Source organism: Scyliorhinus canicula, chromosome 14 (assembly GCF_902713615.1).
Source record: "Scyliorhinus canicula chromosome 14, sScyCan1.1, whole genome shotgun sequence".
Classification (NCBI taxonomy): Eukaryota; Metazoa; Chordata; class Chondrichthyes; order Carcharhiniformes; family Scyliorhinidae; genus Scyliorhinus; species Scyliorhinus canicula.
In genome coordinates this window covers 49,578,342-49,597,008 of record NC_052159.1, presented here as the reverse complement: position 1 = coordinate 49,597,008, position 18,667 = coordinate 49,578,342, and the positions used below count along the sequence as shown (strand labels likewise).

At 45.3% G+C, this 18,667-nt stretch overlaps 1 protein-coding gene across 6 annotated transcripts in view; it reads right to left on the bottom strand.

The window, feature by feature from the left end:
* Window positions 1-18,667, bottom strand: part of atp8a2 (ATPase phospholipid transporting 8A2) — a 792,435-nt gene that overhangs the window by 678,712 nt on the left and 95,056 nt on the right. Inside the window, exon 1 of one of the 6 annotated variants that reach the window (XM_038818746.1) lies at window positions 1,634-1,969. The exons of 2 other annotated variants lie outside the window; for them this stretch is intronic. Coding sequence is in view for 1 of the 4 variants with exons in the window: in XM_038818744.1 (XP_038674672.1) it covers window positions 1,634-1,679 (46 nt within the window). In the remaining 3 variants the exon portion in view is untranslated. Of the gene's footprint in view, window positions 1-774; window positions 900-1,285; window positions 1,400-1,633; window positions 1,970-18,667 lie in introns of those variants that run through there. 3 more of the 6 variants (XM_038818744.1, XM_038818748.1, XM_038818749.1) reach the window with 3 other exon arrangements.

Here is an 18,667-nt window from a genome sequence, read left to right as displayed (position 1 = left end):
GTAGAGGGCTTTGGAGATCAAATCACAGTGTCTTTAAGACACAGATAGATAGGTTCTTGATTAACAAGGAAATCAGAGATTATGGGGAGAAGGCAGGAGAATGTGGAGGAGAAACATCAGCCATGATTGAATATCAGCGCAAATTTGATGTGCCGAATGGCCTAATACTGCTCCTATGTTTTATGATTTTATCCTTAATATCAACAGACATTGATCAGCAGCAAGCCACCGATCTGTCATCAAATTTGCAAGACAATTAATACTGTGATTGGTAAATCAAAAAGAATGGAGAAAGACATCCAAGAAGACAAAAAAACACCTAATGGGGTAGAATTTTCCTCTGAGTCAGCAGAGTTTGTAATCTTGCTTTACTATTGAATCCTTTGACGTGTATTTTGAAGTAACATTTTTAATTGACAGGCTCATGAAAGAACTATTTTTGGAACAATGATTCCTAATTGAAAGTACAGAACTGCTAATTACTAGATCAGAAATTATAATAATCTTGGTAATCACTGAGGAGCAACACTACAAAACGCCCAATTCATAACTGAATCACCACACCGAAGACCATTTTATACCATCGTGCCTCACCCATCTCAAAAAATTATACTCTATTAAATTACTTAAAGGTTTTGACCTTGATTACTGTAACCAGATGTTAATTGCTCGTAATAACAACTGTTCACCAATTGCCCAAAACCTACTCATCGCCAGCTTGAACTTGCGCCCCATTTGTTCATGGCATGATGTAAACTACTGCACTGAATTTACCTTTTCTACAACATTTACTGTTTCAGATAAACCGTCACAAAGTCCGCCAATTGCCTTCTTTCAATGAGAGGTAGTGCAAGTTCCACTGCTCTTCTCTCGGGATTACATTTTCCGACACTGGGGTTCAGCCTTGGGTCTGCACTGACCATTGTTTTGATTGAAAAGGCGATAGAAACAAGAGGACATTTCATGATTAGGAAGCACAGAAAAACACGCCGGTTCATTTCGTTGACCGAGAAGTGCGATGACATTTTAATCCGAACGCAAACCAGTTTATTTCACTGCATAAACTAGGACATGGAGTGACAGAACAGATCCGGTCGTCTCCAAAACATCGCAGCGCCTCCAAACAAAAGCAGGTGGGCGGCCAGGAAGAACAGAAAGCTGGCGTGGAACTGACACCGAGAAGGTGACAGCAGATGGAGGGTGGTGGGGGAGGGGTGTTGTTGTACGTGGCCTGAAAACAGCAGAAGCGGATCAAAGTGGAGTATTTGTAAGCTCCGGTACTCACGCACTGCACCATTTCAAAACATTTCTGTCAGTGTCAGACAGGCGGGATGTCACTTCCAATGTGCAGGTAGGACGTCAGCTGCTCATGATCCCGGTTCCCGGACCCAACCCACTCACACTGGGCGAATCCCTGGCCACCCAGAGTGATCGGTAATAAGGATAACAATAATACTACAAAAAAGCGGGGGGGGGGGGGGGGGGGGGGGCTCCGGGTGAGGCATCACTGCTCGACCTCTTCAATCAAAAGCAAATGCTGACAAAAATAAAAGCCAGACACACTGCGATTCAATCCATTTCTGCTCTTGCCAGGTTGAAAGATGCCCCACCTACTTCCATTTCCCTCACTCACCTCCTCCTGATGAATGGATTTTTGGGGATTTCCTGGGGAAAGACATCTTGCGGCGGGTTGCTGTTGCTGGCCGTCAGTGGCGGGCTCCTGTCCGCCAGAAGTGGCCTCTCTGCGGCTCTCCTTCTCCCGGGCTAATGGCTGTCTCCCTGGCGCCAAGCAGTAGCGCCATGTCTCTGATGGGACCTACGCATCATTATCGGATGACAGCGAGTGGGGAGAAGAGAGAGAAAGAGCATTTGCCATTGACAGACAGCTAAACTAAAAGGGATTATCAGCGGAACACAGTCCTCCCTGCCCTGTCATTTCCCCGTTCGTTTACAATGGATTCTAATGTAGAATATGAAAGGGTATTCCAGGGAGCGGCATGGATTAGTGTAATTCATATAATCCAGGTTTCCCCTGACAGTTCATACTTTCAAATTTCAAGGCGTGTTGGACTTCCAGCCTAACCAAAGCTAGTATTTGAGTTAATTACAATATATGTGCGTTCGAATAATAATCAAAACGGAGACAAGGGGTTCCCCCACCTTTGCATCAAAGAGTTTAATCCACAAATAACTCATTCTTACTTAATGCCACGACCTTGATCATGACCAAAAGTGTATGCCTGTATTTTTCCCCCCAACAGACTGGTTCTCCACTAGACAATTAGACAGAGTGCCCACTTCATTAATTCTTGCTACCACCTATTCCATAATTATTTTGTCTCCGTCTCCCTTCAAGTTTTCAAGTTTCTTAGTCCATGTTTCCTCTCCTCTGTAGGTCTGCTACCTGTCCAAGTCTCCCAAGCTCTCTCGATGTTCCTCATGGATAATTTACTTCACCTGTTACTTTGAGTAGCTAGTATCAATTGGAGAGAGATATTGGAAAAACAAGACGATATTCAGAAGTAGTAGAAAGGCATATTTATATAAGAAAATGAAGGCTAGGCCTTCTGCTCAGAGGGAGAAAGATCACCAATCGAGAATGGGTGGGAGCTGGGGCCAGGCTACACATATACACCAAACAAAATGGTCTTTCCATTGTTGTGAAGGCAATGTCGCCAATTGGTATTATGTGTAATTCCCATTGGCGGGACAGGGGTTGCGATGTTTAGAGGATTATGATGTAGAGATGCCGGCATTGGGCTGGGGTGGGCACAGTAAGAAATCTTCCAACTCCATATTAAAGTCCAACAGGTTTGTTTCGAATCACTGGCTTTCAGAGTGCAGCTCCTTCCTCAGGTGAATGAAGAGGTAGGTTCCAGAAACACATATATAGACAAAGACAGTACTTCGAATGCAAGCATTTGCAGGTAATTATGTCTTTACAGGTCCAGATGGAGCGACTGGAGAGAGGGGTAATCCCAGGTTAAAGAGGTGTGAATTGTCCCAAGCCAGGACAGTTGGTAGGATTTCACAAGCCAAGGCCAGATGGTGGGGGTGAATGTAATATGACATGAATCCAAGGTCCCAGTTGAGGCTGTACTCCTGCGTGCGGAACATGGCTATCAGTTTCTGCTCGGCGATTCAGCGTTGTCGCGCATCCTGAAAGCTGCCTTGGGGAATGCTTACCGAAGATCAGAGGCTAAATGCCCTGGACTGCTGAAGTGTTCCCCGACTGGAAGGGAACATTCCTGCCTGGCAATTGTCGTGCGATGTCCGTTCATCTGTTGTCGCAGCGTCTGCATGGTCTCGCCAATGTATCATGCCTCGGAACATCCTTTCCTGCAGTGTACGAGGTAGACTCATAATAACACTCACAAGAGGACTAGAGGACGAGAGAAACCTGCTGAATAGCTGTAGTGCAGTAACATACCACAAGATTTCAGTACTGTTGAGACTGCAGATACTTAGGAGCAGAGCCCAGCTCCATGACAATCTAGCAGCCAGCAGATACCAACTCAGGCATTTTATTGAATCCATCACAATTATAAATTAATTACATGATAGCCCTGTCAACTTGATATTTAGTCAATGAAAGATGGGTGGATAGAATAATTAGATGACAAAAAATAGTTGAATCTTCTTCGGCAGACCCTCAGTGTCGTGGGTGACTTGTTTGAACTCCGAGGAGGTGGGTTCTGCACTTGCTGAATAGTCCAATCCTGGATCCACAGACTCTGCCACAGGTTTGGCTGGTGGTATTTGAGCAGGTGGGTGGGTGAGACGTTCTGAATTCTGCACTCCACTTCCACTGTTTACACTTGGCCTCCGCATGCTCCACCCTGTGACTCTCGAGGTGATTGGCGCCTTCACAAATGCTTCTTCTCCAGTTTGTGTGTTCTAAGGTAAGAGATTCCTACATGTAGATGCATTTGTTGTATTTATTTTGCATGGCTTTCAAAGTGACCTTGTAGCATTTCCTCTGCCCTCCCTGTGATTTCTTGCCATTGTGGAGATCAGAGTAGAGCACTTGTTTTGGAAGTCACGTGTCGGGCATATGGGCAATGTGGCCTGCCCATCGCAACTGGTCGAGCGTGACCAGTGCCTCGATATTGGAGATACTGGCCTGGGAGAGGATGCTCACGTTGGTAAGCCTGCCAGTGGATTCACAGGTTTTGCGGAGGCAACATTAGTGGTATCTTTCCAGGGATTTGAAGTACCTGCTATACATTGTCCATGTTTCTGATGCATACAGGAGGGCAAGGACCATGGATGCGCCGTAGACCATGAGCCCGGTGCTGAATTCCTGGTCTCGGTCTTCCTCAGGCATCCGAAGACTGCACTGGCGCAGCTCAATGATAGAAGTTGGGGTGGTCTTGGTTCTGGCAGGTGGTGCCGGAGGTTGAGCAATTTCCCACTTGTCCGGTAAGTTAGCTCCACTCCAGCGAGGAGCTTCAGGGTTTCGAGGTGAAGTGTTGTTGTGAGGAAGATGGAGAAGCGCATTGGTGCAATTAAGTAACCTGTTTGACTCCACTTGGCACATGTATTGGGTCTGTGGAGGTTCCTTTGGTGAGGATCACGGCTTGCATGTCATCATGGAGCAGGCGAGAATGGTGGCAAATGTCAGCAGGCAGCTGAATTTGAGGATATTCCACAATACCTCACAGTTGACAGAGTCAAAGGCCTTTGCGAGATCGAAGAAGGCCATGCACAGAGGTTGATGCTGTTCCTTGCATTTTTTGCACGCTGAAAATCATATGCATTTGGCCTCTTGATGGGCAGAAGCGCACTGAGACTTAGGGAGGAGCGCATCAGCCACTGGGAGGAAGCAGTTGAGGAGTATTCTCGTGATGACCTTTCTCGTGGCGGAGAGTAGGGAAATCCTTCTATAATTTCCGCAGTCGGACCGGTCTTTCTTGAAGATGGTCACAATTAAGGCGTCTCTGAGATTATCTGGCACGCTTTCTTCCTTCCAGACATGGGTGATGAGGTTGTAGATTCTTGTCAAGAATGCCTCTCTGCCACATTTTAATACTTATGCGAGGATTCCATTTGTGCACGAAGCCTTGTTTCCAGCGGTCGGATGACCTTTTTGGCCTCGTGGCGAGCTGGGGTTGCGCTCAGATTGTGGCACATAGAATGTTGTGGGATGGTGTCGAGGGCACTTACATCAAAGGATGTGTCTTGGTTGAGAAGTTCGAAGTGCTTCTCCAGCGGGTGTTCACTGCCTCTCTTAGATTTAGAATTAGAAGACAGAAAATTGTTGAATGAGGACAGGTCAACAGGAACCAGTCCTTTATAGATATAACAGTTTTTCTATTCTATAACAAACTGTCACTTTCAATCGAAAGGCAAAATAACTGAAGGCACTGAAAATCTAGAATATAAACAAAATGCTGGAAATATTCAGCCAGTCGGGCAGTATATATAGAGAAAGCAATAGAGTAAAGGTTTTAAATAACGTTTCATCGGGACATATTATGCTCTATATCCGACTAAAATATTTTCAGACATACCGACTTACTTCATGGGCGGGATTCTCCCTTCTGGGGACTAAGTCGCCACGCCTGCCGGAAAACAGGCGAGTATCACTCCGGACTTTTTCCTCGAAGGTCCGGGGTGATTCTCCGTTTAACAGGGGGCTAGCAGAGCCCCGGCATGCGTCACACAGCTCTGCTGCCGGCGGGGCCCTGATAGCCAAACCACGTGGCCACGCATGCGCGCGGCAGTCCACCTCAGCAATAATTGTATTGAATGATGGAGCAAGCTCAATCGGCTACATAGCCCACTCCTGATGATGAAAGCATATCATCTATCAAATGAACAAGTTTGAACAAACTAGTAGTCTAATTGACCTAAGCCTTAGAAGACTACAAGAACAGTCCAGACAAAGGAACATCCAGATTAGGCACTCACCACCAAGAAATGGACAAATAAAACATGCTAATGGGAAGGAAGGCCACACATCAATACCCAACTAAACGGAAAGTAAGGGATGGATCATATTTATGAAAGTAAACAAATGCCGATACCATCAAGGGAGTTGAGCGCGCAAATTCAAGGTCATTCTGCTAAGCTACATATGAAAACTTCCAAACTTAAGTACTTAACCATAGTTAAATTGACAGGCTGAACAAGTCCAACCACAATCTGCAGTAAACTCTTAAGACTCCAACAGAAGCAACTTGCATAGCTTTCATTTTTTGTAAGTGTGGAAAACAAATAAACACATCCTTTTCAAACTACAAAACATTCCTCTGGATCTGCCATCTTTCGGGGTTTTAGACTTAGACTCACAAATCGGCAGGATGGAGGCTTTTCTAATCAACTGATGACCATAAGTGTGAAGCCAGCATGATCCCAAAAGAAAAGGTCATCTTTAATTTTTATGAACATACCAACATGTTCACTGAAAGACAAGTGATCTCATCGGGAGCACCGGTACTTTCCAAACACACTAGGATAAAGTCTCCGAGTGTCAGGCTCAGGGTGGAACTGAGGCCACTTGTCTCCCGATGCAGCCAAAGGGAGCAACACAGGTGGGCAGGTTAAAAGGCTTGCTTCTGTTCACTTGGACATTAGCCCATATGGTTGTTAGGCCTCTAGTCCCCCCCCCCCCCCCCCCCCCCCCTGCCCTCCCATCCAATCCCACCGTCAGGAACCTACCCACCAAAAGGAAAATGCCATCATCAGGATAAATTATATTTGGAACAGGCATGTATATGGCATTCCCAACATCACTGTAACTATATGCCTGCCCACTGCCATGTTTCCCACCCTGGGAGAAATGGTATCCAGCAGGAATGGCCTGCCAACTTTGAGATTGCAGATCCGCATTCCTCCAGTTTTAGCCCCAATGTGAGTTTACTCAGCATCCTATGGGAAAATATGACCCAGTGTTTCTGTTTTCCCAAAATAGGGTGCACACTCTGACACCATGATTTCCCCACTATTCCAGTGAGCTTCAGTCCATATTGGCAGACTTAAGGACTTCCCAACTTTATACAGTAGTCCTGCTGGGGTCTCACAACCAAACAATTTCCCGACATAGGACTAATAAACTTCCTGCTGATTGTCCAGCCAAGACCATGAGGGCATTGAACTATACGGTTATTGTGCCGAATGAGAAGAATTCCAGCCTTCACAGGTTTGTAAAATAAAGCGATTAATCATTAACAATACCCCAGAGGAAAAGAATGGAGATGGCGTCATGTAGAGGTACGAGCCTGGGTGCCATGGTAACGGCGCCATTGCTGCTCTCCCCTAAGAGGTTTACCACGAGCCCGGTGGTGGCGGCGACCCTAAGAATCTAGGGACTGTGGAGACGGCATAGGGGGGAAACAGGGGGCTCGATGGAGGCTCCACTGGGTGGCAATCATCGGTTCATCCCGGGGAACAAGGATGGGGGATTTTGGGGATGGCAAAGGGTGGGCATCAGTAAATTGAGGGACCTGTTTATTGGCGGGAAGTTTGCGGGCCTGGGGAACTGGAAGATAAATTTGGGCTTCCCCAAGGGAACATGTTCAGATACTTGCAGGTAAAGGCGTTTGCCAGGCGACAGGTAGAGGGATTCCCTTTGTTGCCCTCGTAGGGGACGATGGACAGAGTGCTTTCGGGGGTGTGGATCGGAGAGGGGAAGGTGTCTGACATCTATAAGGTAATGCAGGAGGTGGAGTCATCGTCAGTGGAGGAGCTGAAGGCTAAATGGGAGGGGGAACTTGGGGAGCAGATAGAGGACGGGACTTGGGCGGATGCCTTGGAGAGAGTCAACTCTTCCTCGTCATGTGCGAGGCTTAGTCTCATCCAATTTAAGGTGCTGCACCGGGCCCACATGTCCGGGACTAGGATGAGTAGGTTCTTTGGGGGTGAGGACAGGTGCACCAGGTGTCCGGGGAGTCCAGCGAATCATGCCCATATGTTCTGGGCATGCCCGGCACTGGAAGAATTCTGGAAGGGGGTGGCGGGGACGGTGTCGAGGGTGGCTGGTTCCAGGGTCAAACCAGGGTGGGGACTCGCGTTTTTGGAGTTGCGGTGGAGCCGGGAGTGCAGGAGGCGAAAAAGGCCAGTGTCCTGGCCTTTGCGTCCCTAGTAGCCCGGCGGAGGATCTTGCTTCAGTGGAAGGATGCGAGGCCCCCAAGTGTGGAGACCTGGGTCAATGACATGGCGGGATTTATAAAGTTGGAAAGGGTCAAATTTGCCCTGAGAGGATCAGTACAAGGGTTCTATAAACGGTGGCAGCCTTTTCTGGACTTCCTGGCTCAAAGATAGGTATCTTGGTTAATAGCAGCAGCAACCCGGGGGGGGGGGGGGGGGGGGGGGGGGGTGTTCCTTACTATAGTTTCTATAAATTTGATCGCTATGGTTATGTAACTTAACACTGTGTTAACTTAAGTTGTTGTTAATATGTTGGGGTGTTCATTGAGGAGGGACGAAGGTTCATGATTGTTGTCATTACTCTTATCGTTGGTATTTTAGTATGGTTTGATGTTGTTGTATAAATTCAACATTTTTTCAATAAAAATTATTTTTTTTTTAAAAACAATACCCCAGAGTACAATTGGTCTGCCTGGCTCATTCATGGATTCTCCCATGTGTTACAGGGGGTTAATTGCACTCCAGTCTTTCTTTACCATACATTATCATTGAGCCAACTTGACTCCCAAGGTACCAGGCGCACTTCCCTTCCAATCTCCCCCAGGATTATGTTAAGATTTCCATGGAGACTGATAACTTGTAAAAGGATCATTGACCAACTCAAAAGATCACACAAATCACTGGCGGGGAGGGTACAAACTGAAAATGACGGTCCTCCCCAGATTTCTGTTTGTCTTTCAGTGCCTCCCCATCTTCATCCTAAGGGCCTTTTTCAAACGGTTGAATAAGATTATTGCAGGCTTTGTGTGGGCGGGTAAAACCCCGCAAGTGAAGAAAGTGTTGCTGGAGCGCAGTCGGGGGGAGAGTGGGTTGGCGCTGCCGAACTTTTGCAATTACTAGTAAGCGGCTAATATAGCCATGATTAGCAAGTGGTGGGGGAGGGGTGGGTGTGGGAGCAGATGGAGGCAGCGTCATGTAAAGACACAAGTTTGGGAGCACTGATAACGGCACCTCTTCCATTCTCGCCGGCCCGATACTCCACAAGTCCAGTGGTTGTGGCGGCTTTGAGAATCTGGTGGCAGTGGAGGAGATATAAGAGAGTGGAGAGAGCATTGGTTTGGACCCCGATTTATAATAATCATCGGTTTGTACCGGGTAGGCTGGATGGTGGGTTCCGGAGATGGCAAAGGGCAGGGATTAGGAGGATGGGGGATCTATTTATAGACGGGAGCTTCCACAGCTTGAAAGCCTTGGAGGATAAATTTGAATTGCCAGCAGAGAATGGGTTTAGGTATTTGGAGGTGCAAGACTTCTTGAGAAGGCAGGTTCCGGCCTGCCTGCTGCTTCTGCTACAGGGGATACAGGACAGAGTAGTCTCCAGTACCTGGGTGGGAGAGGGGAAGGTATCAGATATTTACCAGGAACTTTTGGATGCGGAGGAAACTCCGGTGGAGGAGCTTACGGGCAAGTGGGAAGACGAGCTCGGGGTAGAGATCGAGGTGGGTCTGTGGGCGGATGCCCTAAACAGGGTTAATACATCCTCATCATGTGCCAGGTTTAGCCTGATACAATTCAAGATAGTCCACTGGGCACACATGACGGTGGCCCGGATGAGCAAGATTTTTGGGGTAAAGGACAGTTGTGCGAGGTGCGCGGGAAGCCCTGCAAATCATGTCCATGTGTTTTGGGCATGCCCAAAGCTTAGACAGTTTTGGCAATGTTCAAAACACGGGTGGTGCCGAGTCCGGAGGTGGCGATCTTTGGAGTGTTGGAAGAGCTGGGAGTTCAGGGGGCGAAAGAGGCCGACGTCTTGGCCTTTGCCTCCCTGGTAGCCTGGAGACGGATCTTATTAATGTGGAGGGACTCGAAGCCCCCGAGTGTAGAGACCTGGGTTAGTGACATGGCTGGGTTTCTCAGTCTCGAGAAAATAAAGCTCGCCTTTAGAGAGTCAATGGTTGGGTTCACCTGGAGGTGGCAGCCTTTCGTCGACTTTCTCAGGGAAAATTAAAATGTCAGCAGAAGCAGAATTCCGGCGGGGGGGGGGGGGGAACTGTTGTTTTATGGTTGCTGTGTGTGAAGATTGTGATGGGGGTGGAAATGTTTATTGTACCATGTTTATGTCGCTGTTATTGTTATTATAAAAACTTGCGAATACCCTAATAAAAATATTTTTAAAAAAAGAAAAGATCACACAAGACTTCAAATTTCCACACTTTGACTGTAATAAATGAAAAACAACACTGAAGGAAAACTATTTTTGGCAACTAATACTCAAAATTACAGAAATATTTCCCCTTTTAACTTCCAAAAATGATCAAAAATGCACTGCTGCGATTATACTTTACACTGTCCCTTAAAGTGAGCACATTGTTCTCCTGGAACCAGTCTGAAGCTATTCGCCGTTCATGATGGTCTGCTTCCTTTTGTCTTTTACAGCTGGGTAACATTTAATCCCAGAATTGATTTTCACTTTGACAATCACACTGGAAATTACTTCCCTGTAACCTATGTTACAGGGAACCTATGTAACCTATGTATGGCGAATGTTCCAGTCACCATTAAATCCACAAATTTGGTCTCCTTTGATGTTTGATGTAAGCACACACTCCTATCTGCATCGTGAATAATCGGATCAACATTTTCTTTGCTTTTCCTGCTCTCTCTTTCTCTTTAAGATTCTTGCAGATTAACTTGTTTTAGAGTTTCAGGAATACCTTCGAAACTCTGTAATTTGATACTACAAAAGGCATGCTGTGGACTCTTCCCTTCCCAAAGCCCATCTCTATGCCAAACTCAATCATATGAACCTTATATCCACATAGAAATGACAATACTTTGTGGACAGTCCCTCACGGTCGAGGATGACTTGCTTCCACTTCTGGGAGGTGGGTTCTGCAGTGGCTGGATCCAATCCTGGATCCCCAGACTCTGCCACAGGTTTGGCAGGTGGTGTTTGAGGAGGTGGGTGAGTGAGATGCTCTGGATTCTACACTCTCTTCGCTATATCGGCCTCCACGTGCTCCACCCTGTGATGCGTGAAGAGATTATCACCTTTGCGGATGCTTCTTCTCCAGTTTGTGCGTTCTAAGGCAAGAGATCCCCATGTGGCGATGGGGATGTCGCATTTATTCAGGGAGGCTTTCAGAGTGACCTTGTAGCGTTTCCTCTGCCCTCTTGCTGATCGCTGCCATTGCGGAGCTCGAAATAAAGCGCCGTCTCAGGAGTCTTGTGTCGGGCATGCAGGCAATGTGCCAAGCCGATTGCAGCTGGTTGAGCGTGGCCAGTGATGCGCTAACAATTGCACACAAAGACACGAATCGGTACAGGAGAGGCTTTATTACCGTGAGATGTTATTCCCTCGACTGCAGCTGTAGAATGGCAGCTCAGGAGAGCTCATTCTCCTGTGGGCGGAGCTAGCCGGCAGGGGCTACCGACAAACCTGTAATACAGGTACTGTTGTACATCCCCTAATACAGGCACACACATATATATATATAGTGGTGGATCACCACAGCCAGTACCTTGATTCTGGGGATATTGGCCTGGGGGAGGTATGCCTCACGTTGGTATGCCTATCCTACCAGTGGATTTTGTGGAGGCAACATTGGTGATATCTCTCTAGGGATTTGAGGTGTCTGCTGTACATTATCCATGTTTTTGACACATACAGGAGGGCTCCACTTCTGTTCTGCAGACCATGAGTTTGGTGCTGGATTTCAGATCTCGGTCTTTGATCACTCTGTTCCTCAGGCATCTGAAGACTGCACTGGCGTCGATGTTTGATTTCATCGTTGATGTCTGCTCGCACCAAGAGAAGGATCCCAAGATATGGGGGATGATCCACATTATCCAGGGGCCCACCCTGGATCCTAATGGTCAGTGAGGTTTTGTGTGACAGGTGCAGACTGGTAGCGGACCTTTGTTTTCTGGATGTTTAGTCCGAGGCCCATTCTCTCATATACCTTGGTGAACGCGTCGATGATGGTTTGTAGCTCGGCCTCTGAGTGTGCACATAGGCATCATCTGTGCACTGTAGCTCAATGACAGCAGTTGGGGTGGACCTGGTTCTGGCCTGGAGGCATCAGAGGTTGAACAGGTTGTACAGTTGTACAGGGCGCATGACCTGTTCTCTGCCTCCGCATCTGGTGGCAAGACTCCATCGTTTGTAGGTTCACTTCACTCCAGTGGGGAGCTTCAGGGTGCTGAGGTGCGATGTTGCTGCAAGGTAGATGGAGAAGAGTGTTGTTGCGATGACACAGCAATTTTAACTCCAGTTTTCCTCTGGACCCCCAAATCCATTCTGTTGTGGAACCAGATGGACAGTTCAAAGTATAATTGCTTATAAAACCTGACATTCCTAACAGCTCCCAATGAGACTTGGAGACTAACAGTCTACTCACAGTCAGCACAACTGCTCTTGCCATTGTCCATAGGTGTGAACATTTTTCATCTTCTCGGTAACTCTCTTGACTTGGGCCCCTCTTGGTCCCATACCAACTCAGCCACCCAAGCTTGTTGTCAGACAGAATTCTGAAGAGGGCACATGACCACCCCCCCGCTTCCCATTCTCCATAAAATTACAGAAACAGTCCCAAAATATAACAATGTTATTAAAAACTTAATATTTGTAGCAATAATAGTCACTAGTTGATCATTAGATATTTCACAAACATGAAAGTGGGATCAGAAACATAATACAGAAGCATAAGCTGGAAGAAGTGTTTTGGAGAGGGACAAAGTGCAGAAAGTCACACAGGGACCAGGAACAAAGTAAATACCTGCTGGTCAATGACAGGTCTTTAGGACATGCACATCAATTAATTCCAGCAACAGCAAATGACATTTGCAAACCATAGAGTCTATATCTCTTGGCAGAGACTGGTTCTTGAAAAAAATCTTTGAACAACCAGTTTTTAGATGAAAGAATGACACAACAAGACTTCACATTTTAAGACTTTTACGGGAACAAACAAAACACTATTGACTACTTTTGTAAGCAGCCTAACCTTTATACCAGTGTGTTTCAAACTTTGTTCCCCGGGACCCACCTTTACCATGCCGGTCGACCTTTGCAGCCCGCACCAGCTGACCTTTGGCATCTGCCAACCTTTCTGACACACCATTATTTCTCACCTGTAATTTGAATGTGAACCTGCTTGGTCCCCACAATCTCACTTGCTTTGTCATTCAATGTTACATTTCTGCTATGGACTTCAGTTGATGATTTAAGTTCTCTCTGCCTCCTTTGAAAAAAATCAAAATGTTTGTCGTTGAACTCACCATGCTTAGTGTTCAATGCCTTTTGAGGGTTTCAACTTTCATTTACCAGTACGTTCCTGCATATAACACACACGGGCTTTGCATCCTGATTTGCATTGGCACAATTAACAAAGCCACATCTTAAGAAATTATTTTTATGTTGCTTTAGTCCCGATTTCAGTTTCTTCTTTTTCGCTGTTCACCAGAAGCCCTGGAGCTATGCATACAGATCTCACTAGCACTGCTTTGACCTGCCGTGGATTCTCCTTAGAAGCTCTCTCCAACAGATTCAGTTGCGAGATCCTAGCCTGTTTGTGTCTCTGGCCCACTCTTCCTTATTACAAAATGACCCATCTTCAGTTCTTCACACAGCCCTGTTGCTTTCTTGCTGTCAGCTACAAAATGGAGGAATCTCTCCTCTGTGTTTTCACAGTTGTACAGGGCGCATGACCTCCGCCTCCGCATCTGGCGGCAAGACTCCATCGTTTGTATTTAAAGGCCAGTCACAGCTGCCAGTCTCAAAAGTCTGTCGTAGTCATTGGGTGCTTCTCCCACGCTTGGGAACGCCGTGACCAATCACTCCATGACCCTCCTGACACCCGCCCGCAATTCACTCATGGGTCGCGACCCTGAGTTTGAAAGGCCCTGCTTTATACTGCAGAACTGAACTTTAGCGTAACCAAAAAAGATATTTAGTAAATATTCAATTTTCCTGGAAACACTTCCCTTTGGCATCACTCAGGCGTTGACCTGAGGATTTACATTCATTCTTTTCCTTTCCCAGCCTGGTAACTTTTATCTATAGAACTGTCCTTCCCTGTGAGGGTTTTCTCTGGAGATTTTCCTGCTAGCTAAGGCTAGGCAAATCTTCCAGCTGCGTTCGAAATTCTCACAAATTCAATCTTTTCATTTGAAGTCTGAGTTCCCAACAGAATTCTAGCACAGTGAACAACAGAGACTTTTGGGTTCTAGTTTCACTCCCTTACACCTACCTCCCCACCCTCAGATCCTGGCAGACAAACTGTGAGAGAGTTTCAGGAGACATTAGAAATGCTTCCCTCTCAAAGCCCATCATCATGGCAACATGAATAACATGGGCCTTATATTCAGGTAGAAATGCTGATTAGCTATCCATGAGAGCCCAACTCTCCTGACATTCTCAGCACTTTTCCAGGACTTGGAGAAACTCAGTCTTTCCACTGTTGGCACACAAGCTGCTGCCATTGTCTCCAAGTGTAAACGTCTTGCGCTTTCTGCCTACTAAAACAATCCATGCCCCCTATTATTTCTAAAAATCAAACCACCTAGGCATGCTGTCAGGCAGACTTCAGAACAAGTCACACAACTTCTTAAAGTCCCAAAACATAAGTCTTGCAAACCTCATAATCGGAATAGTTTTATACTCTGTAATCTTCACAATCTTAAATTTCTATTTTCTATCCTACTGCCACACCTCATTGACTGTGCACTTTTAATGAGCTACCATCAAATCTTTTTCTTAATCTGGAACTGTAAACAACTTAAATTGCACATACATGCCTGAAATCTCCTCATTCAACTGCATAAATGCCAATTAGTCGTCCATACATATTATTTATGTAATCTACATGTATATCTTGTAATATATTTCTGCTGTACAGACACATTATACAGTTTATATGAACACACCATTTATACTTCTAAAAAGGATTGATTTGCAACATTTATGCTCATGTATCTGACTAGACTAGGGTATTCATCCTAATTAGTTCACAGGAATAGATGTGTGTGCGAATAATACAAACTGCTACAGGGTTAACATACTGTGAAATAATTTTGCCAGTTTTTCAGCCATATAAACAAAAAGGAAATAAGGTTTCAAACTTTTGACCAACAGTCAGCTTGATGCAAGGTTAGACTGAATTTAGGAACCCTCTTATTTCCCCTCGATCCTCATCTCCCCTGCCCACATAGTTGCTGCATAAGTGATTACATAGTTCCATGGAAAAATTCAAACAATACCAACCATCATCACAAGTTACATTGAAAAAGCCAACATCAGAACCATATTAAAGCAAAGTATAATGTTGTTTAACACTCCATTATAATTGATTTATATATGCACATTCAAACATGCATTATATATAATATATACAAACATGTACATACAAAACTATAATTCTTCTGTGGATATACACTACATTTTTAAAGTAATCCAAATTAGGTCATGCTTTTCTGAAAGAAACCTATGTTTATGTCAGCACTATAGTTTGCTGTGTGTTCTCGTTCTCACCTCATGCACAATAAATCTGTGACCTTTGCTGGAGGTTAAATTTTCTCAGCATGGGGTTCAACTTTCTTTTCCTGCTCTCAGAGTCAGCACTCCACAATAAGTGGAAATCAAATTCATTCTTGGAAAATAAAATACTTGTATTCTCACCATTCAGCGGTTCAAAAAGGCAACTCACCACCACCTTCTGAAGGGCAACTAGGGATGGGCAATAAATGCTGGACTAACCAGCGCCGCCCACATCCCGTAGAAAAAAAATCTTCTTTTTGTCATTTTTGTTAAGAAATCCATACAGTTTATAGGACAGTCTGGACAAACCTCTTGCAGTATTTTATTTCAATTTTCTGGTAGCTCAATATCCAACAAGTGTGACTAAGCCTTCGCTATAGCTAACTGACATTTTATTTAGAGTTTCATGCCCATCAACCAATGGCAAAGCTGAGTTTTGAGACAAAGATCCAACAGGTCTAGATTTCTAAACTCAGTCAAATGATCTAGGCCAAAACAGAAACGCCAGTGGTTTCTGGCCCTTAGTCAGTTTCCTAATATTTAACTGCCACACTGAATGATCCAGCTGTTGATTGTTACTATTAACTTATCGATCATTACTGCAAATTCTCAATTTTCCCACGCACAATTTTGACTGGCAAATGTTACTTATGTGCAAGTAAAATTTACAGACGCCCAAGGAAAATTAAACTCACCTTCTTGCGAATGTTACAATCTCCAGAGAGACCAATAACTGAAAACAAATGATTAGAATTTCCAGTGACAAACTTTGAACAAAGAACAAAGAAAAGTACAGCACAGGAACAGGCCCTTCGGCCCTCCAAGCCTGTGCCGACCATGCTGCCCATCTAAACTAAAATCTTCTACACTTCCGGGGTCCATATCCCTCTATTCCCATCCTATTCATGTATTTGCCAAGATGCCCCTTAAACCTCACTATCGTCCCTGCTTCCACCATCTCCTCCGGCAGCGAGTTCCAGGCATCCACTACCCTCTGTGTATAAAGCTTGCCTCGTACATCTCCTCTAAACCTTGCCCCTCACACCTTAAACCTATGCCCCCGAGTAATTGACCCCTCTACCCTGGGAAAAAGCCTCTGACGATCCACTCTGTCTATGCCACTCATCATTTTGTAGACTTCTATCAGGTCGCTCCTCAACCTCCGTCATTCCAGTGAGAACAAACCGAGTTCATTCAACCTCTCCTCATAGCTAATGCCCTCCACAATAGACAACATCCTGGTAAATCTCATCTGCACCCTCTCTAAAGCCTCTACATCCTCTGGTAGAGGGCAACCAGAATTGAACAGTAGACTCCAAGTGTGGCCTAACTAAGGTTCTATACAGCTGCAACATGACTTGCCAATTTTTATACTCAATGCCCCGGCCAATGAAGGCAAGCATGCCGTATGCCTTCTTGACTACCTTCTCCACTTGTGTTGCCCCTTTCAGTGACTTATGGACCTGTACACCTAGATCTCTCTGACTGTCAATACTCTTGAGGGTTTTATCATTCACTGTATATTCCCTACCTGTATTAGACCTTCCAAAATGCATTACCTCACATTGTCCGGATTAAAGTCCATCTGCCATCTCTCCGCCCAAGTCTCCAAATGATCTAAATCCTGCTGTATACTCCGACAGTCCACATCGCAATCCGCAATTCCACAAACCTTTGTTTCTTCCGCAAACTTACTTACTTATTTAATTTAAAGGAATTGCAGGTAGGATTTCAAGTTTTAATGCTTTTACTGGAACAAACCAACTAACAATAGTATGGCTAAACATGACCAAATAAGCAAATAACACTCGCTAAGTACAAAAAGTTGGGTAGCATGGTGGTTAGCATAAATGCTTCACAGCTCCAGGGTCCCAGGTTCGATTCCCGGCTGGGTCACTGTCTGTGTGGAGTCTGCACGTCCTCCCCCTGTGTGCGTGGGTTTCCTCCGGGTGCTCCGGTTTCCTCCCACAGTCCAAAGATGTGCGGGTTAGGTGGATTGGCCATGCTAAATTGCCCGTAGTGTCCTAATAAAAGTAAGGTTAAGGGGGGGTTCTTGGGTTACGGGTATAGGGTGGATACGTGTGTTTGAGTAGGGTGATCATGGCTCGGCACAACATTGAGGGCCGAAGGGCCTGTTCTGTGCTGTACTGTTCTATGTTCTATTAACAGGGTTGATCACATTCATGCTACATAAATATACTGTTGGGAAAACCATATCTTCACAAATTGGACTTTCTTTTAAAATTTGGAAGGACATGCCGATGCTCAAGTCTTTTTTTTCCAAACAAAATGCTTCCACCTTTGGACTGAGAGCAACAATGCCCTTGCAAAGAAATCCCTCGACCAGCATGGCACTTGAAGGGGAAGACCTGTTACTTTGATTTGAATTGCAATCACTTTAATTGATGCTGAAAACATTGAAAAAAGTCAAAGGGACTTTGGGGAAATCCCATGGTAGTGATAAGCTTTATGTTTTAAACCTGTTGTTTTAAAAAAAAATTGGGAGGGGAAAATAAGGCCAGATAGAAGGCTACCCTAACTGACTCTCTCTCCCAGCCTTGCTTGGAATTCTATGTGTCATCATCAACCTGTCGTCAGAGAATACTTATTTCCATGCAACCTGTCTGCATTTTGAAACCTGCGAAGCAGAGACAAAAATAATTCATCCAACACGATACATTTCTCCAGTGAAGCTCTGTTGGTGAGAACCTCCAGACAGCGACTGGGACCAGCGGTCCATCCGAGAGGAAACTTCAGATCAACAACGTCAAACCCTGCTAACTTTATCCCCATTTATATATATTTTTTCTAACTGCCCATCTCTACAGAGACTACTTGTGTGTCCTTTGTTTCTCCAAGTCTGTGTGCTGGAAAGCTTTAAGAGGAGATAGATAGTTGTATTTCCAGATTATCATTGTGTGTTAACAAGTTCTTGCAATTTGTTAAAAAGGTTGGTTTTATCAATTGTTCTAAGTTTATTTTAAAAAAGCCTGTTAAAGTCTCTTTTATTCTGGGCACCAGTGGGGAAAGTAACCATTT